This window comes from Blennius ocellaris (assembly GCF_963422515.1).
Source record: "Blennius ocellaris genome assembly, chromosome: 10".
NCBI lineage: Eukaryota > Metazoa > Chordata > Actinopteri > Blenniiformes > Blenniidae > Blennius > Blennius ocellaris.
Window position 1 is genome coordinate 4,491,705 of NC_137659.1, and position 22,495 is coordinate 4,514,199.

The window sequence follows — 22,495 nt, forward strand, 5'->3', positions numbered from 1 at the left end:
ATGCTGGAGCATACAAAAATGTGAACAATGATGTAACAGGCTTGAGTAAACATCCGGAGTTCGGCGCGTCGACGTGAGGAGCAAACAACAGAACGCCGAGCAGACTCGGGCAGATGGGGATGTGGAGCGAGGTTGGTGCCCAAAACTTTGGGGAGATCTCTTCGGGCTTTGACTGACGGCTGGCACAGGTGGTGCAAACCTCTGCCAGCAGGATTCCAGGTGCCGCTGCCAGGTCCCGGCGGCCCGGAGAGCTTTTTGCTCCCCCACAATGTTAAACACCACGGTGTGAAAACCCTGACGGTGCTGCAGCAATATGCCTGTTGATTTTTTTTTCTTTTTTTTTCTTTTACCTTTTCTTGTGGGACTGGAATTGAGCCAGTACAGCCCAGCTGCTTGATGCTCACTCCATCTCCAGTCTGAACTGTTTCCCCTTTCTATTGTTTTATTTTATTTTTTTTGCAAGGCATCATTCTGCGCATGATATAGCAGGAGATCCGCTATGTTCACAGTGAACGACCTTATCTCCGCTCATTCCCACCTCTTGTTTGCCGTTGCCGGAGCCGACACTTGCGGGGATTAACGGCGACTCCCGAGAGGCCCTTTTGGCTCGCCCGTTTTGTTTTGAGTGCCGACTTAAGCCGGTGGCTTCGAGCGTAGATTAAACTCCCGCATTGTTTATGCGCTTGAATCAGACGCCGGCCGCCTCGCAAATCCCGGGGAGTATCAAAATCAATCAGGGCGTCCTATTCCACGCAGGAAATTGCTTAGGTATGTCTTAATCAAGCTAATGGGACTTTTAAAGATCCTCCTCCCTGTTTAAAGCCAGGAACTCTACAGGCATTTACCGGTGAGTGTAATGCCGCATCTCAACTGCCTGTGGGAAGTTGATTGGCTCATCAATGTTAGAGGATTAGGAAGAGGATGTGAAACAAGGATGGCTAAGTGTTCTGCTATTCTTTCGCATCAGCTCAGTCAGACGGGCAGGGAGGATTAAGGCCAGAGCTGTGATACAGCATGGAGGCTCATTATTGTCCCCCATATTAACTTTTTTTTTTTTTTTTTTTTTTGGTCAACATTCTGAAAACAATGCCATTTGAAGCTGCTCCTCAGAAGCGTACTGAGGGGAAGAAATGAAAAAACAAAAAATCACTTTATACAAACTTTATAGTGCGACAGCTGGTCTAATGTAATGCAGGGAAAGGAGGAGACTACTGGAATGTGTTGACAGAGTTAGTTATATAGAGTGTAATGTCAGAGAATGCTTGTTTTTCTGCTTCTAGCTTTCAGTTGAATCTAAAGATAACAAATGATCAAATGAACAAAGTCTACAGGCTGAACTCATGCACTAGAACCGTGTAATTGCTTGCACTTATTACATGGGTCAGCTTCAAGACTTTGCCTCCACTAATAATATATAACACTCACAGTAGTAATCATAATCATCGTTCTTTATGAATGTGTACATGGAATCTTAGCTCTTCATCGGTTATCCTTACGAGAAAGTAGTGAGGACTGTTTCTGATGATTTATAATGATGCACTCGTAATGTGGAGATTAATGAGTGCACAGAGATCAGCAACATTTAGTTAAGGTGTGTTGTAAAGGTCGGCTCACAAGGAAAAGAAGAGTGATGATTGTGTTTACTTGCAAGAGGTTGAAGTTGGGCCCACGGGCTGCTTTCGTGTGAATATGAACTTGCGAGTCTTGTTTCATATTGCTTTTGCATTTTCTTTACAGAAAGGCTGTTGCTTGTTGTCTGTATTGAAACAATATACACACCCACAATGTGAAAAATATGCTAAACATTAACAATGTTAAACTATTTACTCTGACCGTGGTGTGCATGTGCAGTAGCAATGTTTCAGCACTGTTGCCGTGTAAACATACACACAAAATCCAAGGAAAGTTTTCGTTTGAAGATGTTGTCGTGTAAACAAGGCCTAATAAGCCTTGATAACATTAACAAAAACAAAAGCTCAAGCGCCTGAGAATGGCAAAAATGCAAAACGGATGATTTTCCATTTTTTGTGTCAGTTTTTTCAAAATGTGTCACTTTCTACATCAGAAAAGTCCAACTATACAGCCTTATTTGATCTCTATTGCGTAATGCTGGAGTTGGCAGCATTTATAGATTATTGCATGAAGATTTAACAGAAGTTTAACTGCAAAAAGTACATCGAGAAAATGTTTGAAAAAATGTTACTTAAAGTCTGACCTGCCACAAGGTTTCCTTTCAGATACTTGGATTAAGCCCGCCATTTATTTTTTTTTAAATACATGATCTCTGCAGCCTTTGGGTTTGCATTTGTTCACAAATTTGACTTGATTGTATGTCTTTGATGACAATTCTATTTCGCTTGATAATGTCTCAACTCTAAGCATTGCATTATGACCCTCAGTGCACAAACATTGCCCTCTTTTATATTATTATGCTTTGGAAGATCATCCCTCAAGCCAGATTAAACCCTTTTGCAGGCCACTTTTCGCCTGGAGGCTGCACGTTGGAGAACTTTATTCTCCATGTAGCATTTTTTTCAATGCTGAAAGTTTTGTCTGGATTACAAATCAAATAAAAAAAAAATTATAAATCCTGTCATCCTTAAAGCTTACTTCTTTCAACATGAAAACTTAACTTTTCTCATTTTTCCCCGATGTGCCACGATGCTGATTAGTTCCTGATCTGCTAATGTCTGTAATCAGTCACACATGCTGGGCTCAGACAGATCCTGCTGCATCTAATCTCGTTATTAGAGCAGAGCGTCGCGGCGGGCTTTGGGGTGTTTGTGTCGAAATGCGAAAGCCAGAAGTCCTTCCATCAGATCCTCTCTCGTCCCTCAGGACCCGAGGGACTCGGCTTCAGCATCACGTCACGGGATGTCCCCATCGGCGGCTCGGCGCCCATCTACGTGAAGAACATTCTTCCTCGGGGGGCTGCCATCCAAGATGGCCGCCTCAAGGCAGGGGACAGGTTGCTGGAGGTGAGAAACACGAGACAACATTCCTTTCTCGACTTTTTCTACGCACCAATAATAACATTCATAAGAGATAATAATAAATAACTCCACTGTAGCATCTTTCAAGCATTTTCATTCCACCTACCCATGCAGTAAGGCATGTCCCTGAAATCAAAACACATGTTTTATTGTTGTAATTTGCTATTGCTTACTTATTGTCTGGATCGTAAAAATTAAACATGTAAAATTGTCTTAAAAATTTTTTTTACAAAACACTTTAAATCTTCCCCATCGTGCCCGCCATCCATCACATTTAAAGTGTAGCTACTGGATTAAGACTTGAGTGTGTCAGAGAACATGTTTTTCTACTCTATCTGCACCGACCTAGTAGCTCGGCAAGTTTTGTCATCTCGCACCATGAGGCCATTTGCATAAAGGATTACATTGTGCAGCTCCACATAAAGCTTTGAATATGTTATTTCTCCAGTTTTTCAAAGCTTAGAGCTGAACTGGTGCTGAATTGTTCTAATAGAACCTTTATAGAAGCCGGCTAAACCTTTGGGGAAATGTGTAGCGTTGCTGTTTAACTCCAGCTGTTTGTTTAAAAAAAAAAAATATATATATATATATATATATTTTCTTTGAAATTTTTATGGTTTTCCTGGTGGTTTGGCCAGATTGGCACCTCTTGTTGGCAGGTCAACAGGAGCTTAATTTCAGTCAAGCGACCACGTTTACGTCTCATTTCAACTCCAGCTTTAGTTGAATTGACGTTAAATGACTTTGTTGTGTAAACACACACCGTAGTGTGGATCTGTCCAGTTTGTCCCCTGCATCATGTGTTGGAGAAGACGTTGGAGAATCTGTGTGTCTCCCGTCCAGGTGAACGGCGTTGACCTGAACGGGCGGACCCAGGAGGAGGTGGTGGCGTTGCTCCGGGCAACGCCGATGGGCGGGGCCGTGTTCCTGCTGGTGCTGCGCCAGGAAGACACTTTCCTACCGCGAGACGTGGTACGTCTGTCACTCTCCCTCCGTTCAGCGCGACACGTCCCGCATCATGACAAACACATTCCCTCCCCCCCACCCCACCTCGTGCACGCTGGAGTATAGATTATGAGTGTGGCCTGTCACGTTCTGCTGTTAATCCCCCACAGTGAGCGCCACCGTGTTTGTCTTCTCATTTCCCGGCCTAACAACAAACACGCTCGCCGAGCGTGCGGGTTGATTGTCCCGCTCCGTCGCCGCACTGCCGCTCCATCAACGAGCCGCGGCCGGCCCGCAAGGAAACCTGTAGAGCTTCCGTTTTCTCCTCTTTATCTCCTTCGCCCTCTCCCCTCCTTCCACTCTGTCTTCAGTCTTTTCTTTATCTGTCAAGTCTCGCTTTCCGCTCCTTTCATTCTCATTCCGCGGCACCCCCCCCCCCCCCCCCCCCCCCCCCCCCCCACTTCTCCGTTAGGTAACCTTTCCTGTCTCTCCCCGTTTCCATCTCGCCTCGCCGTGTTTTGCCTGCGAGCTGACTGTAGATTGATGGATGCGGGGATGAGCCGATGCAGGGCAGGTAGCAGGAAGAGAGTGAGAAACACACTCGGCTTGAATATCAATCAGGCGGCGACGCGCCGGCACATTACACGTTACAAACAGCCCAACACATCTCTGTGTGTGTGTGTGTGTGTGTGTGTGTGTATATGTGTGTGTGCGCGCACGCTGCTGTCGCTCAGTCTACCAGGATGCCGCTCGCAACCTGTGATGTCACTCCTTCCTGCCACTCCAGCAACTTTTCGCACAAGTTCAATTCACGAATGCAATATTTCACTGCTTCACTTTGATCAAGTGTCTCATCTGAACAGTCATTAATGCAGTATGTATTGTATTGATCAAAAATAAACACAATGCCGTGTCATATAAAGACTTTTTGGGCAAATCTACTGATGTATTCAAGTGTGAAGGTCACATTTAACAGAAATCCTTGAAAAACTTGGGAATCTTGAAGGTAGAAAGTTATTTTGTAGTCACTTTAATGCTGTTTAGCACTTTATTTAATTAATACACAAGCGAGTTTCATTCCATTGGCCGTGAATGGTGTTAAAGTCTAGAAATGTCTACAGGTAGTTCAGGGATTTAACAAGTGCAAAGAATACATTACATGAATACAAAGGGTTAAATAGTTCACGTATACTAATATAATTCTAGCTGAAGTGGAGAATTCATGATGACGATTTGTCACTTCTGCTTTAAACTTCACACAGTAACACTAAAATCACTGTTTTTTTTTTCTTGTTTTTATTGACTAAATATGTTTCATTTGTTTTAAAATACTGAAAAACGATCGTTTGACTTAATATTTAAAAACAATTGTGCGTCTGATTCAATCCTAATAGGCTATTTGACAATCAAGACAATAAATTACTTGATGAATGTCTCCAGTTCAGTAAAATCCAGCAAAAATGCACACAGAGTCCATTAACTCTGAAAGTTATACACTTCAGAGCTAATTTTGTTGTATTGATGACCTAAAATAACAGCTGACTGCCATAGATGTTCATAGAAAACTTTATTATTCATCCATGAACCCAAATGCTTTAAGCATCTCGATGTGGAATGGTTAACCCTTTCTTGGGCTTGTTGCCATATTTGGTCACTTCCTGTTCATTCCATACTCCCCCAAAAAAAGAAAGTGCTTGGCACATAAATCAATAATCATCACTACTCTATTTGATGTCTTCAGCTCAAAACATATTTTGATCAGTTTAAAGACTTCATTATGTATTATTGTTTGGTAAGGGCATTTATCTGCTTTACAGAAGGTTAATCTTTAGGGAAAATGCATTTTAATGTACCTGCACATCTGCTCGGAGAGTTAGAAGCGCAGTTATAATGGATGATAACCAAGGCTGCACACAGCTTTCTGTTTTGAGAGGAGTGAAGAGTGCAGGCTGAGCTTTAAATCATGTTGGCGATTGCTCCTCGGCAGCAGCCGATGACTCCCTGCCATCTCCCCGGCTCTGCCAGCTGGCCCCAACACTCACCTTATTGAGCACTAACGTGAGTTATGGCGCTCGGCAGCCTTCAATCCGTCGCTTTCCCGCGCCCGGGAAGCTATTCGAACGGAGAGCGGTGTCAATCAGACGGCCGGTCGGCGACAATCACCACGGCGCAGGATGCAGATCGCCGCCGGCGAATTCGGATGAGACGAGGCGCCGCGTCGGTCGATACTCATCTTGAGATTAAAGCGTGGGCTGTGAGTCCGGCTGACTGCGCACTTGGTCGTTAGACGGTGGGATTTATTTGATCTGTGGTTATCAGCTGCAGAGGGCGGAGGGCGTGATGTGAGAGGCCCTGGGATGGCACTCCGGGGAGATGAGGTCGACTGCACCCAAGGAGCAGCCCCGGTCTCTGTCCACACCTCCATCACATATTCTCTCCTCGGGTTTTTAAGTTGGTAGGGACTTGAACGCTACGATACCCAACAAGAATAAAGTGAAAAACAACCTGTGGAAATCTCTAAAACTAATATGCCATGGATAAATTGACCAGATTACACAGATTATTGTATTTTGTTTATGTATATATATATATTTTTTTTAACAGTAATTCTGCACAAAAATATGAATAAAACGTTTTTTTAAATAATTGAGAATGAAAATTACAGGAAAACCCAAATTTAACAGGTTTAAGTCAAATGAATCTGTAAGAATAGCTAAAACTGAATTTTAAGCCCACCACTTCTTAAATATGTGACTGAAATATGATTAAAACACAAATTCATTGTTAAAAATCTTTCAACTTAATATTGTCATGACCTTTAGAGGTCATGTACATGTCTTCTGTTATCATTACAAATAACACAAATCGCATGTAAGATGAATCTAAAACATCACAGAAACTGGATTTATAGTCGAAATGACACTTTTTAAGGTATAAAGGTGAATTAAAAAGGGCAGTAGCTATGCCTAATATATTAAACCTCATGTAGTATAATGAAAAACAACACTAAGCCGATGTTGCGTTAATGCTAAACCAACCACAGCAGGAGAAGTACAAACCTTTGTTTTTTTCAATTTAGTTGACATTAACTCACTGTTATGAGTAATGAGACACTAATTTTTATTATGCAGTGAAAAGTTACTACGGAGTGACCCATTTTGGGCCTGAGTGCTCTAACCAGCACCAGATCAGCCGAGATCCATCATTTCCACGTCCTGCATGCTCATGTCTCCGTCACTTTCTGATTCCCTCGGTTTCCTGTGTGATCACATTGTTGCTTCAGCAGTTTGTTAACACTTGTGTTTCACTCCCTCCTCCTCCGTCCTACAGAACGCTGAAGCCCAGATGCAATCCCCCAGAGATTTGGTAAGGCTCCACCTCGACACTTCCCACAACTGCCCCCGGCTCCTTAATGCATGACATTATTAATCTCTAAACCCCGCGCCCCGCCACTCCTCCAGCTGGGATTAAAACAGTAGCTTTTGCCCCGCCAGTAAACTAGCTGGTTAATCAAAGTGCAAGTCATTACCCATGCGTTTAGTCCGTAGCACTAATTTTAATCTCCGTCCGGAGTTGCTCTGACAAATCACAATTTCACGGTTCATCAGTGTGGACCGCCGCAGCTGTAATCTGCTCCGTCACTCCCTTCAGAGCCGCGAAGGTGGAAACACTGGAGAGTTTGCCTTTATTTTCCCCTGTCGGTCTGAAATGTGAGTCGAATAAGAAACGGCCTGTTTAGTTTGACGGCCTCATTTTGTAAAACCTTCTCTATATAAAGACACTGCACATATAGTCCACAGCCTTAACATATAACATCCACTGAACGCTCCTAATCCCGTGATTGCACTCCGCAGAAGTCCTACCTTCTGTGAATAATCAGCACTAATCAGAGGGTTCCAGTGTTTCCAGCAGCTCTCGTCACAGAGTCGCTCTCCTCTGCAGCAGCTGTTAAAAGCTCATCCACTTTTTAATGCCCGTATTAAAAAGCTATTCACATTTCCATAACTCTGCCATCGCGCACAGAACCCGGGTTGTAATTTAACAGCCGCAGACTTTGCGTCTTCACATCTGGCCCTCGTTACCTCCAGGTCACATCTGGCCAGGTAATCGGGTGGATTTGTATATTTTTTTTTTATTTGTGTGTGGGTGTGCGGCACATTAGGAGCGTAATCGGGCAGTTAATTTGATTGTCGGCAGTGCGGATGATCTTCGTCGTGAGGAAAAAGTTATGTTGATAGTTATTGCGGGTGCCGCCGGCGAAGATGTGGTACAGTTCATCATCACATAAGTACAGAGTAACACTGCCTGGATGGATCAGCTGATCTGGAGTCGCCAACGCGGTGCTTTCACATCAGATCCCCATCCGCTCAGGGAATCTGACTTTTTTTGTGTTTTACTTCAACTTTGCAACTCGGCGTCGATCGAAAGCTGCAGTTTTCCCCGTTATGCAAAAATAATTGACAGTATGCTTTAGGAGTGAAGTACTTTTAATGAAAATGCAATATGATGTCAGTTCTGGTTAAAAGATGCAAAAAAAGAGGAGATTAAGAAACAGTTCCAAGCAAAAATTCTAAATATTGTATTGGATTTTCAAGGATTACAATAAGAAATCAATATGTATGAAAAATTAAAAAAAAAAATTATTCATAACAATAATTATGATGATGACAATGACAATAATACAGTAGTGGCCATAAATAATGACAAAAATTACATTTATACAGTATTTAAATGTATTTAGTAAGATATAACAATGGTACTACACGACATTGACAAAACAAAACCACAATAACGACCACAGTGACAATAACAACGACCAACAATGACGAAGGCCACAATAAAAACAAAAAATGACCATAAATAATGATGCAATTTCCACTGATTAAAGTTGAAAAAGTGTTGAACGTAAAGGCAGTAAATATTGATTAGATTATTGTCTTGTATTTGGAGAAATGTTGTAGTTTTCCTTCTTCCTCTTTTTATTACTTTCTACCGACTTTTAAAAGAAGTGATTGACTTGTTTAAACTTCCTCTAAATAAAAAGTTCAGCCATCTTTTCACATACTGTTGAATGCGTCATTCAGACTTTGAGAAAGTTTCTCTTCTCGTATATAAATCCTAATGTGTCTCCCTAAACAACAAAGAATCGATGCAGACAGATTTGGGTGAACGCTCCCCGGTCAGCCTGTCTCCACCCGGCTTCACTCCATCTCCCCCCGCCGGGCACCCTCCCCCCCCCATCTCCTCGCCCTTTTCCTGGAACATCAACCGCCATAATGGATTCAGCCCTTTCAGATGTTATCTGCTGTCAGGCACCTCATTTTAAACATCTCGCCGCTGATATCAACAACAACAGAGAGGTTTAGAAACGGGGTGGGACGAGCCAGCTCTTAATGGAAAGCGCAGATTTCCCGGATTATAAGAAAGTAGTAATTCTTCATTAGTGTCAGAGCTGCGGATTGTTCACTCTCTCCATCTTTTAGTTAAAAATGTATCAAAGCAATTCATTTACAGTGAAGTGAAACTAACACATTCATCTGCATGCATTGAGTTTTTCTTTCATCTATCTTTCTTTGTGATTTATAATGTTGAAAGATGATCAGGTTTACTTGCACTTCAGTTGAAGTTTTTCTTTTTCTTAATCTCCTCAACGTGTCCGGGGTCACACTCACTTCTTGAAATCGGTCCAGTGATTATATTTGTCCATCATTTTATAACTATTAATAAGTTAGTTAAAGTGGAGCTGCAAACTGAGACATATCTTGCACAGGGTTTCTATATTTTATGAGAATTATGAGAAATGGATGAAAATGTGAGTTCAGTCTTATAATAACAAGAAAAATGGTTGTGTTTTGACAACAACATGGACGATCTGCTTACGTAAAACAAATCACATTAAGTCTGCTTCTAACTCATTGCACAGTTTTCCAAAATTAAACAGATATTAAATCAAAGAAATCCAGTTCAGACAACAATAAAAGTGATAAATCATTTATTTATTTATGCAATTCATGTTTAACTTCACACGAAAAGTCATTTTTGCATTTTTGGTTTGTTGCGTAAACATTGTTGTTATTGTCCATCTACTTGCGCATTTGCAGAATAACTATTTACTACGGCCATAGCGTTTCAGAAAACTTGCGTCCTTGCGTCCCCCCCCCCTCATTTCCATGGAGACGGAACATTTCCAAAGAGTTCCACCTTGGGAGGTGTTTTCAGTGGTTCTGGGCACCATTGTTGTGTAAAAAGATTCCCAACAACCCATCAAATGTTTTCAGTTTTCACTTTAATTTATTGTTCTATAAATGGGGCCTTTTGTCCATTCATTCATTCATCCATGTAATATGCGATGCAGACAGGCCACAGAGGTCAACTGATTATTTCTATAACATTTTTGTGAAAGCTTCCAAACCCTGTGCAGACGCCCTGTGTTTAACCCTGCATCCACCCTGTGTGACGCTTCAAGCATCTCCCGTCCTTGCTTTGCGTCCCCGTCCTCCCTCACATCCTGCATTGACTTGCTCTTGGATATTGGTGTCGCAACCTGTTGACTGCCCCTCCCCCCCCCCCCTTTTTTTTTTTTAGCAACCGAGGCAGCCTGTGGCAGTCGGGAAACCCCATTGGCTCACCGAGGTAACTGCTGCGTGACATCACCGGCTCGGGGGCGTGAGCGGCAGAGGCAAATGAGATACTTTGGGTGGCTGCGCAAATAGACCGGGAGTCATTTAGGCAATTCATTGCTCTGCCAATGGTCTGTAAAATAAAAAAACCAAACACTTTGCTGGAGGTTCGTCTCTCCGCGTCTTTCTCCATTCTCGCCACGTCGCTTTTGTCTCGCGCCTTTGTCACATTCTCCACGTCGCTTTATTTCACTCCATTCTCCCCCCCCCCCCACCTCTCGCACGCACTTAAGACACACTTTAAGATCCAAATCCTCCTCCCATGCACCTGGCTCCCACAATGGAGCGCTGATCAAAGGCATCCGTCTTTACATGCCTCCCCTCTGATAGTTCCATAATGGGCCCATAACGTGAACATTCAGCTCTATTGTTTACGCCATTAGTCACACGGGCTTATGGAAAATTACTGCGATGGTATATTGAAAAGCCATCAGCAGGAGCGGCGGTAATGCGGCAGCAGCGGTGTGCCAAGATGCTATCTATCACACACACACACACACACACACACACACACACACACACACACACACACACACACACACACACACACACACACACACACACACACACACACACACACACACACACACACACAAAGCTCTTACGAAACAGTAATCCGCCAGCACGTTTCAGTGTAATGATGAAGGATTTCTTGATGGCATGATGTGGCGTCGCTCCACGTTCGTGACAAATCGTAAAATGCAAAAAAAATGACGCCGGCGCTAATCTCTCGCCTGCTATTGTGTGCAGCACATTCTCAACTGTAGCTCGCACTCATGACACATCAAAGCTGCTTCGCAACATCAATTCAATTGCTTTTAATTTGAATTCACATGAGGTCAGCGTGTGAAAATCATCACATAAACACAAAAATCTACACGAGTTCAACACTGCAGCATGTATCTAAACCTTTTTTGTGGATCTTTTTAGGTTTTTATCTATCTATTATTGGCATGTAAATATGTGTCTTTATACTGTATGTAATGTCTTAAAGTGCAACAATTAGGTTTCGCGACATATCTGGGTTAAATTGTTTGTCGAACAGGGTAAATTGTCTGCATAAGGCAGAATGTATATGCCATACTCACACTATGATAACAAGTTTCTTGATTCAGCAACTATCTTGCAGTATTAAATGGAAAACATCCTCCCTGAAGCGCGATCTGTATTTCAAACGTGTGCTCCGTAATTGCAGTGCCCGTCGATCATGTTTTAGTAATGTTCAGAGAATATTCAGCATCTCCAGTTTTTATCCTCAGATTAGTCCCCCACTGTGGCGGGACAAGTCGGCATGTTCTTTTTAAAAGAAAGTATAATCCAAGACATCGTTATTATTCATGGTTTGCTTTCATTTTGACACAAAAATGTGTATTGACTTGCGTAACGATTGCGTCGCGTCGACAGATCAAATTGTGGAAAAGATTTGCTGTGTTGTTTGCAGCTCATACCGCATGAAGCGCAGCATTTTTCCCATTACGGGGCTCCTTTCTGGTGCTGTCCGCCTGATGGCCGACATCAACATAAATCTACCGTCTGGCTGTCAGGCAAGGACACGAGGAGGTTACCATTAACACTGCTGTCATTAAATTCAGCCTGAAGCTTGAGAGAAAGGAAAAAGTTGGTGTCTTCTTTTGTCAAAAAAAAAAAAAGCTAATTTATGTGCAAAATCCAGAAGATAGAGCATCGAAATGCCACTGACTGATGTCACCGCCGATAATATCAAGATTCTCAAGCGTCTTCCTCGACGAACTGATGTAAATGCAGTTGAACTTGCCTGGAAACTTCCGTTAATGGCAACGCACACATTATAAGACAGTTGAGTACTTTGCCAAGTTACTTTTTATTTACAGTGTCTTAACTACTTTTGAAGAAGTAACTCGCTGTAATCGAGTAATCCAGAGACTTTTAGTAAAGCTGATTTATATACCATGTTTAATCAAATCACAATATTCTTGGTGATCTGATTGTTGCACAGTTTTTATAGTTTTTGTGTAAAATATTGGGAGGGCGAAATCAAACTTTTAGACAAAATGTATTTAAGCTATGTATTTTTTTAGGTTTTATTTGTATGTATTTCAAAATATGTGGAAAGTAATAGGATTTGAAGTATTTTTATTTTATGCAATTTTTTTATATTACAATGTGCTTTTCAAATAGAAAAAACTGCATTACCTGTAACTAAAGTGAAAAAAAAAAATCCCATCAGAAACTGATCCCTGTTTCTGGGGGATATTATTGCCAAAAATAAAAATGTAAAGGTTCAGTAAAATAAATCTAAAATAATTATTAATCTTCAATGCAAATACACAAATAATGCAAAATTAATATACAACCAATAAAAATTCAAATCAAGACTGAAAATGACACTAAAAATTTAAATTTCTCATTCAATCAATTATTTTAAGCCATTATTACAACAAAGGCAATGAAATACAATTGATTTTAAACATTGCTGAGAGGAATTTCAATAACTTGAGAAGATTAAATAAAAAGTCTAAGCAATATCAACAAAGTGAGAAGTTTTACTTGGGGGGGGGGGGCTGCTATGATTGCCGCCTCAGGTGTGTCCAATCTCGGTGAAATCAAAAGCGGAGTTACATAACTCTGGATCATTATTAGCACAATCGAGTATCCTCTGTGATTAATGATCGCGGCTGTGCGACGGCGGACTCAACGCCGTTTTCTGCGTCGTGTGGCGGCCCCGGCGGTGACACGTACAAGTCAATCAGAGGGGAGGCCGTTCCACGGCGGAAACGGGCTTTCTGGCTTCATTAAAGTGATGTTTCAAGCTGCCACCTGGCCCGTGTACACACAGTCACCTTTAAAGCATGCTACACACACACACACACACACACACAGCTATCAAAGTTGCAGCTCCATAGACTCCACCGAGGAGAATTCCACACAAGCAAAGTCCCCAAAAAAACACACGAGCCATATGGCACACTTCACACGAGCACACGACGCCTCGGATGCACCCATAAGTACACTCACACGCTGGCGCGCACACACGTGACGTGACTGGGAGCAGCTGTTGGTGTAATTGCTCGGGGGTTGGATGGGGGGTTATAAATGGCTTCCAGTGGGCAAAGGAGGGAGAGGAAGAGGGCACATGATTAGTTCTGGACAGCGCTGCGACAAGTGTGCCTTTTTAGCCGGTTCTTCTTTGAAACAGCGTGGCTGTCATGTGTCAGTCGGTGGTGACACACCGTCTTTCCTTATCTGTGTGTGACTGGCTTACCCTACCTCTACCACACAAACACACACACACACACACACACACACACACACACAGACTCCCGACGTCCTCTCTTCCGCCACGCTGTGCCAGTCGCAGCGCCGTCGATCGCACAGGTATTTGATATTCATGGTCTATCAGCGTGGAGCTGCAGCGAGACGCATCACGATGGAGTGAGAGCAGAGAGGTGGAGGGAGGGAGGGAGGGGGGGTAGGAGGGACCAACAGCAGCAATGTATGAGGGGGGGGTGGAAGAAAGATGAAGAATTGTCTTGATCAAATAGCCTTGGATTGAAAGGGAAAGTGCGTCCACATATTTTTGGGAATATAGTGAGAGAGGGATGATGTTGAGGGTAATGGGAGTGGTGAATTTAGTGATAGAAGGTAGAGGGAGGAATGGAGAGAGAGAGAGAGATGGAGAGAGAGAGAGAGTATGAATAAGCAGAGATGGATTGTGCTACAGTAGGCAGCCAACAATGGTCTCCACGCCCGACTTCTCTCGGCCAATTACACCCTTCACTGCCTCCTTTTCACCTCCCTCTCTGTCTCTCCATCATCACCTCTCTACTTCGCTCCTTTCTGCCCCCCCCCCCCCCCCCCCCACCGAGCGACTTTTCCAGATGCCATCAAATGTTTGTATGAAGTTCAGCGACAGAGCTAATGGTTTCAGACGCGACAGTGAGGAGGAAGAGGGAGGGTGAAGAACGGCGGCCATTGTGAGGGAAGCGGGTGCATTCACTATGTTTTATATATTTTTTTGTTATGTTATTGCTCACATGTAACCCAGCTTGGTTTGCCCGCGTGTTCGAAGTTCACGCAAGGTTCAGGTGTTTCAGAAGCTTTGTTTATCGCACGCAAACCAAAGTGCGAGAAACATGCTTTTCTGATAAAAATCCTTTAAGAATTTTGAAATGAAACTGGCCCATTAAGAGTCAGTTATGCTCTGTTTGATACACGTGAAGCTGTATATCGGCGTTCAATGGTCATTTATGTTTCAGTGAAACTTACGGATATAAATCAACAGTGCAATACCATAGGTAGCAGTGGGGGGTGGGAAGTGTTGGGATTGGAGCTCCACTCTTCTTGGTATTTGTCCAGTTTGGGGTCACATGGACATACATAAAGCATAAAGAGTGACGCGTCAATATTTGACACATTTCTGTGACATTACCATAAAAACAAAACACCGCAAGCTAAAGGAAAGTCTCAGTCCCTGAAGCAAATCTCCAAAACATCCCTGTCTCAGCGTCTTTTTGCAGAATTTTCAATGCTCGCCGTCTCATAGTCGCCATGTTCCTATTGAGTGTTTTACATTTTTTTATTCATTAACCTTTGGTGACACGATTATGCCAGGGTCGAGGATTACTGCTTCTGTTGTCCAAGCAGCTCATAAGACTATGACCTGGAATCCTGGAGGGCGGAATGGTGATCTGACCCTGCTGCCCATGCTGATGGACCAAAAGTAATCACATTGAAATGCGGGTCCACTTGAAATCCTTTCATGCACATGTCCTCATCTTTCTGATTAGATCAGACTTTACCTGATTGGAGTTCTGATCAGATTGAAGGAGGTGGTCGTGTTGGATTCGATCGTTTTTTGATACAATCAACTGTGGACGTCAATACCATGATACTTCATGCACAGTGTTTTAGAAGAATAACAAAAAATGCGACAAGTCTAATAATGTGAAAATCAATTTTCAGTGGTGGTGGTGGGGTTCCAGGTGAAGGTGGATGAGGGATAATGTGCACATGTCACAGGCCATTGTCACAATTGGAATGATCCACTAACTGGATGATAAACCCAGACCTCAATCTGATCATTTTATTCAATGTTCATCTAAACAAGGAAACCTGATGCCATTAGAGTGCATTCAATCGACAAACAGTTGATCAGATAATACCTCCAATCATATTTGTACGATTGTGACGAGAAGGAAGAGAAGTAAATGGTTAAGGTTGGAGAGAGAGAGAAAGAGGGGTTGTGAGGGAAAGGAGGAAATGGGCAAATGGAGATTTTATAAAACCGAAAGAATCGTATAAAGAGGCCCTTGGAAAAAAAAAGAAAAGGTGGAAGGCATAGAAAGTATAAGAGGAGAGTGAAAGTGAGTGAGCGATACCGACGTACAGTGAGAGAGGTGGCAGTGCCCGTCTCCTTTTGTGTTCCACATGGATTCCTCCCTTTCTGTCGGCCTTTCATTCACACTCCCGCGCTCGCTCCACTCCGTCATTGTCATGCTCGTGCTGGCTCTCATTCTTTTCACCCCTTTTCTTTCTTCCGCTCCTCGCCTCTTCACCCGCGCTCCATTCGTCTCCGTCCCTCCTGTCGGGAGCGCGGCTCCTCTCCCCTCCTTCACCTTCATTCGGCTGTTCTTTACTCCTCTCTCCCTTCACCTGCATTTTATTTATTTCTTCCCCCACCTTTCCCGTATTTGAGACCCCTTCCAAATGTCTGACAATAGTCTGAAGACGTGATATCTAAAAGCAGGGTTGGGAAAGTTGAAATGACTTCCGCTCTTTAGAGCTTTCCTATTGAGATTATTTTATATACATGAACTCGGGTTTATACCAATAGATGAGTTTTCCTATAGTGCAGCACTTCAACATGACCGCACACAGTTGACCACTGATGGACCTTTGAAGGCCCTGTCTTACTACTTCACAGAGGCAGATCAAAATGTTTACGTGTTGGGTCATTTTCTTTTAAGAAGAAAATAACCTATGGAATCCAAAAAAAAATTCAGATCTAACAAAAATCTTGCACTTTTTTCCATTAGAACTAGTCTCATAATAAAAGCATAATTCTGACACTGCAGTTTTACTCAAATCTTAGCTTTTAGATGTCACTTTCTAATTACACTAATTACAATGTGGCCAGATATGAGCACATCATAGTTCTTCAAAGTTATGGATTTTTATTAGTTATTTATGATTTGACTTTTCAACATTAAAGTAGCAAGAATAGACTTAAGAAGTCTATTCTATACCTTTTTTGCCTTTATATCCACAATCAAACTTTGGTTCTCCTTTTCTTACATTTCCAGCTACATTGGTCTTTCAGGCCTTTGCACGATCATGTTTTTTTGTTGTTGTTGGAAACATTCCTTAGCTGAATGTAAATTTGACTGACAATAATGTTTTTAACAATGCACTTTAGCAGCATGCACTAGTTGAAGCAAATTACATCCTATTATGATAGCATGACGGAGAGTCATGAGAAAGGAGTAAAGAGGAAGGTGTAGTGAAAAGGATGCTTATTGATATCTGGTCTGAAGACTATATATCGTGGTTGTCTGTGGCTCGTCACCACGGGCCAAAGCGGTGGGACCTCCAGTTTCGGTCCGGCTCAATCAATGAGCCCTGTTTCTTCTTTATTTCCTCTCTGGTCAGTGTGTGTTTCGGGTGACAGCGCCCCCAAACGAGCAGCTGTTGTAATTGCGTGACATTTTCCAGATGGTTTGGTCGGGTCTCAAAAGTGAACGTGAACCCCACCTGAACCAAATGAAGGAGTAGAAATTCTCGCCTCCCATCCCTCCCAAGTGAACCCAGTCCCAAATGATCTGAATGTGAAAGGCCCCTTAGACTCCAGTGAAAGGTCTTGTAATTACCAGTTTGTCTTTCCCATATTTAGCCCCTTCACTTTTGTGTGGTTTTTTTTTTAAGGGAGCATGGGGTTGATGGCTAACAAGTTGTAAATGCTTGCAGCGTCATTTTCGTTACCTGAAAGCAAAGTCGATTGAAATTGTAAAGAAAGCTGTGTTGTCTGCTATAAGTGAAGTCGCTAAGGCGAGATAGAGAGATTATTTCCACCCTTGCAATGACATCTCGTCCGCTTTATAGATGTTTTGTAACTATTTTCTCATTCTTACCATCAGCAGTTAAAGAGGATTGAGCTGTTCATAGTCACTTTTTAATTAGCCTTAAATTTTATTTGATGAAGTGAATTGGACCGGACTCCTCTGAATAATTGAAATCCCGTTGCCTTTATTGTTCCTGAATGCCTCCAAGAAGTTGTTGGTGATATAAAAATTGGCTGGAGCCTTGTTTTCAATTTATTCCAGGTAGCATTCTTTTGTCTTTTTGAAACATGTCGACATCCTGACGGTGCTCTTCACGCTCGCTCGTCCTTTCTCTTCCTCTTTCCTTCCTCTTGCTTCCCTCCCTTTCCTCCCTTCTCCATCCTCATTCTCTCCACTCCTCCTCCTCTCCTTCCATCCCTCTTTCTCTCCCCTCTGTCGTTCCACCCAGAGTAATTCCATCTCTTTCCCAGCAAACAAAGGGAGCTAATGACACGCTGACACCGAGCCCGATGATTGAATTCATTAGGCGTGCGCAATAATTGCCAGGCGCGAGCGTGCACGCACCCATCTATTCAGAGGACAGCTGTCAAATAACAAGCACGAGAGAATAGCTTTTTATTGTTGAGCTGCAGGAGAGAGGGAGAATGAATATAGAGAAAGAGGGAGAGAAGCACCTGTTGTGAAGGAGAAGAGAGAGTTAGAGAGAATTTGGCATGTCAGTTAGCCTTCTGTGTTCATGCAGGGTTACTGTGAAGTTTGACGTACTTTGCATCTCAATTCAGGTGCGTTTTAAGTATTGCGTGACTATTAGGGATCAATTATATACATGTAAATTAGACGTTGCAATGTATCGCAATAACATCCACAATATGCGTATAACAAAAGATTTACTGTTTCTGTGTACTGTTCATTTGTGCTCTATAAATTCAAAACAGAACAATTTCAGCAAAGCGACACCTTCGTTTCTTCATCTTAAGGCTCTGTAGCTCCGACTAGTGGCAGGCGAGTGCATAACATTTAAAGGGGTCATATTATGCAGCTTTTCAACACTTTTACACGGGTCTTGTTGGTCCAAAAATGTTGTTTTTCAACTTTACTGTGAACTGGACTGACTGCCCACATGTGCTCATCTTGAGAAGAGGAGGGAGTGTTTCCTCTGGTGGTGCCATGTGCCAGAGCAGAGCTACCAAATTGTGGAAGGGTAAAAGGGAGGGCCAACCTTGATTATGATTGGCTTAACCCCCGATGACACTATATAGGGCTTGATTTCTAATTGGCTTATTGAAGCAACACAACTTTTGAAAATTGAAACAAGCCAGGGAGTGAGATGACACACTTCCCTGGTATGGGGATGCATATTACAGTTGGAAAAACCATTAGAAAGAGAAATTTGCATAACATGACCATTTTAAGCAGAATCTTGTACATGGATAGAGCCCTAACCAACTCATATTTTGATAGTCTAGCAAGTGGTCAGATGTTTAATTTTTTTCATCGACTTAAGGCCGCTCCGGACTGTGGGATTTTTCAACCGTTGCAGAAGAAAGATAACTGCGGGAGAATCGTGGCTCTCAATCGATGGTCCAACGTCGCACTGTGAGCCCAGCTCAAGGATGGATGAAGTCATAGTGTGATATTTATTGCAGGTTGTCTTTGGTCACAAGACTGTCAGATATTTGGGGTGATCATGATGTTTGCTGCCTACTGTGGCCTGTTAATTATGTTTGAACGTAGTGCGTTTTTGCTAGACAATGAAAGACAATTACATAAAACCGTGACATAAAATGCTAGTAAATGCCAGTAGATGCTGACAAGTACTTACTTCAAGCTCCCTTTCCAAAATGATCATCTAAACTTGGCCTCTCTCTTTCGTCCTTGTTCTCCTCCTCTAATTTTGGGGATTTCTCTCCAAACACAAATGTCACAATGGCAAAGGGTCCTTTCATGTTTATGTTTTGGATGCGTTATTCTTGCGCAATCATGTATTGTTGTCTCAAACTACTTTATCTTGTGACCAGTGTTTATATAGATTGTTGCTGTACAGTGTGGCGGGTTGAGAACTTAGAATATTGTTAAACTCGTATGGTCTGTAGGATATGCCTTCCATTACTCTGCATAGTCCCACTTCTGCCTCCCTTTTTTAACTGCTGTGTGAAATTGATTTATGATCAAATCTGCTTCACGAGGAGATTGGACAAACCCAGGTATTGGGGGGGGGGAAAAAAGAAGAAGTCAAGAAAATTTTAGCCATCCTCACACCCTGAGTCTGATAAAATCCCATCTTGGTGTGATTATTTCGCCAAAGTTTTTAAGCCCCGCCTCCTCTCGGAGGAGTATTGCTGGGTGAGGCCCATGGCTTGATTAGAGAACACAAGTCCCTGCCCGTGTATGCTAAGTACCCGATTTAGCACTTATGAAGCACAAGCCTGTTTTAAAACGAATACATCTGATGCCGTTAATGAGCTTGCTCTCTGATTTATCTCCCCGCTATCTGCCCGGCTGCAATTTATACGCAAGCACTTTTCATTAACCTCAAGTGGCCAAATGAATGTCCTTTTTAACTTTTTGTCCTTTGGGTAACACAAAGGAGCACAGTGAGAGCACAGCAAGGCTGGAGTGTCTTTTCTCCATATTGCTTTATGCTGGACTAATTGTGTGGTTGTTGTTGTTGTTTTTTTTGCTTTGTATTATGCTCATTATAGTATATGAGGATTTAACTGTATTAAAATGCACGTCTGCCTCTGTGGACTCTGCAGATCTTTTGAATCATGCTCGTGTATTTGCTGCCTGGATTCCGTGTGTGGTTTTCGTGATGGGTGTTGAATTTTTTTTTTTTTCCTCTCTCATAAAGACGGAGGAGGACGAGTTGGTCTTGACTCCAGATGGTACCAGAGAGTTCCTGACTTTCGAGATCCCCCTCAGCGACTCTGGGTCAGCAGGGTTGGGCGTCAGCGTCAAAGGCAACCGCTCCAAGGAAAACCATGCAGATCTGGGCATCTTTGTGAAATCCATCATAAATGGAGGAGCAGCCTGTAAGGTACGACACCCTCCTGAAAGTGCTTTTTTTTCAGTAGAAAGACACTTCAATCAGATCAATTTATTTAAAAGTTCTTAAATATCTTTTTTTCCCCCAAAAAACTAGACTTTAAAAAGTCTCCAGCTTAATGTCATGCTTCATGGCCACTTCCTGCAATTGTTTGCCTGTAAAACAGACAAAGCAAAGGAAAATGGCTCTTTTTAGATGATAAAGCTTAAGCTGTCACGAGAGCACAGAGTGCCCTCTTTTCTGTGGCTGTCTCCACGACTGTAGTCGATTTCCATAGTCCTTCAACTTGATTGTTTTTCGTACAAACAAGCGTGTGTTGACAGCAGATAATAACAGACTTAAATAGCACTCCTCTCTGCCAGACATCAGATCATGACTAGAAACAAGATATGCTCTTTGAGAGCGTTGTTTGATCAGATCAAGGTCACTGGAAAGTTAGAAGAATGGCTATTTTTATTTCTTATATAGTTCAGTAATTGGAGAGAGAAAAGTCTAAACACACACAAAACATCTCTGTTGTCTCCTGAACCTAAAGGACGGACGCCTGCGAGTAAACGACCAGCTAATTGCTGTCAACGGAGAGTCGCTGTTGGGCAAAACCAACCAAGACGCCATGGAGACGCTTCGCAAGTCCATGTCGACGGAGGGCAACAAGCGCGGCATGATCCAGCTCATCGTGGCCAGACGGGTGACTAAAAGGAACGAGGTGAGGAAATAACACTAACTGTATGCAACAGTCAAATATGAGCTGAGTTACTACCACGGGGTTCTGTTCTATTTCCTGTTTTAGCCAAACGAGAGCTAGAGTCAATCCAAGCTGACGTAGACAGGATTAAAGACAGGAAAACAAAAGCAATGACACACTGACAGTTAGTGATTCACCTACAAAGTGATTTCAATGGGCGATGGGGGAGCTGATGAATATCAGGACATGTCTACAAAAATGACAGTGAAGGTTTGGAATGAAAACCTCTACAATCTGTGGCCTCCTTCCATTTTCTATACCATTGCATCCCACCTGAGTAAAGCGGGTCACATCCTGGACAGGTCACAGGAGAGATTTCTGGCAATTTGGAGTCAAAAATTAACCTATAATGCGTGTTTTTGGACTGAAGGAGGAAACCGAAGTGTCTAGAGAAAACTCATGCATGCCTAAGGAGAACAATGAGGCTGTGAGGTAAGAGTACTGAGCACTTTATCAGTGTGCAGCCCCAAAAGGCCCTCTCGTATAAAAACAAAATATAAGCCGAGCCAAAGCAAACCACTGGGGGATTTTGCTAGGACCGTCAAATAATTCTTTCATAGCATCTAAGTAAGTCGTCAGGTCATAGTGGTTTCTGACCACTCCCACTCTCTCCTCCCTGAAGGCTGCCTGAGGAGGGAAGGGAAAAAAAAAACACATCCATGAACCGAGCTACACAACTTTTTCCCCCCCACCTCCCCTCAATGTCATGTTTTTACATTCTCTGTACACCTTGGCCCGTCGCCGACTTCAACACCGAGTCTGAATCCGTGCACGCTCACACACACATCGCCTCGGCGTTTCCGTGTTGCCGGCGTGCACGTGTGCGCCTCTGGCACTGCCTGCTCTCGCTGCTCTGCTCCTTTTCCAACCTGGTGTGTCAGAGTTTTGATTTCCCCTCGGTCTGTGTGGTAATTGAAAGCAGAGGCTAAGCCTGGAGGTGTGTTTCGTGTGTGTGTGTGTGTGTGTGTGTGTGTGTGTGTGTGTGTGTGTGTGTGTGTGTGTGTGTGTGTGTGTGTGTGTGTGTGTGTGTGTGTGTGTGTGTGTGTGTG

General features: G+C 42.8%; 1 protein-coding gene across 4 annotated transcripts in view; it reads left to right on the forward strand.

Moving 5' to 3' along the window:
• pard3ab (par-3 family cell polarity regulator alpha, b) overlaps positions 1–22,495 on the forward strand; it is a 249,773-nt gene that overhangs the window by 129,418 nt on the left and 97,860 nt on the right. For all 4 annotated transcript variants that reach the window (XM_080503528.1, XM_080503531.1, XM_080503529.1 and 1 more), the window contains exons 10-15: positions 2,839–2,978; positions 3,837–3,965; positions 7,269–7,304; positions 10,524–10,571; positions 20,507–20,692; positions 21,237–21,407. In XM_080503528.1, coding sequence (XP_080359654.1) covers positions 2,839–2,978; positions 3,837–3,965; positions 7,269–7,304; positions 10,524–10,571; positions 20,507–20,692; positions 21,237–21,407 — 710 coding nt within the window. The remainder of the gene's footprint in view (positions 1–2,838; positions 2,979–3,836; positions 3,966–7,268; positions 7,305–10,523; positions 10,572–20,506; positions 20,693–21,236; positions 21,408–22,495) is intronic.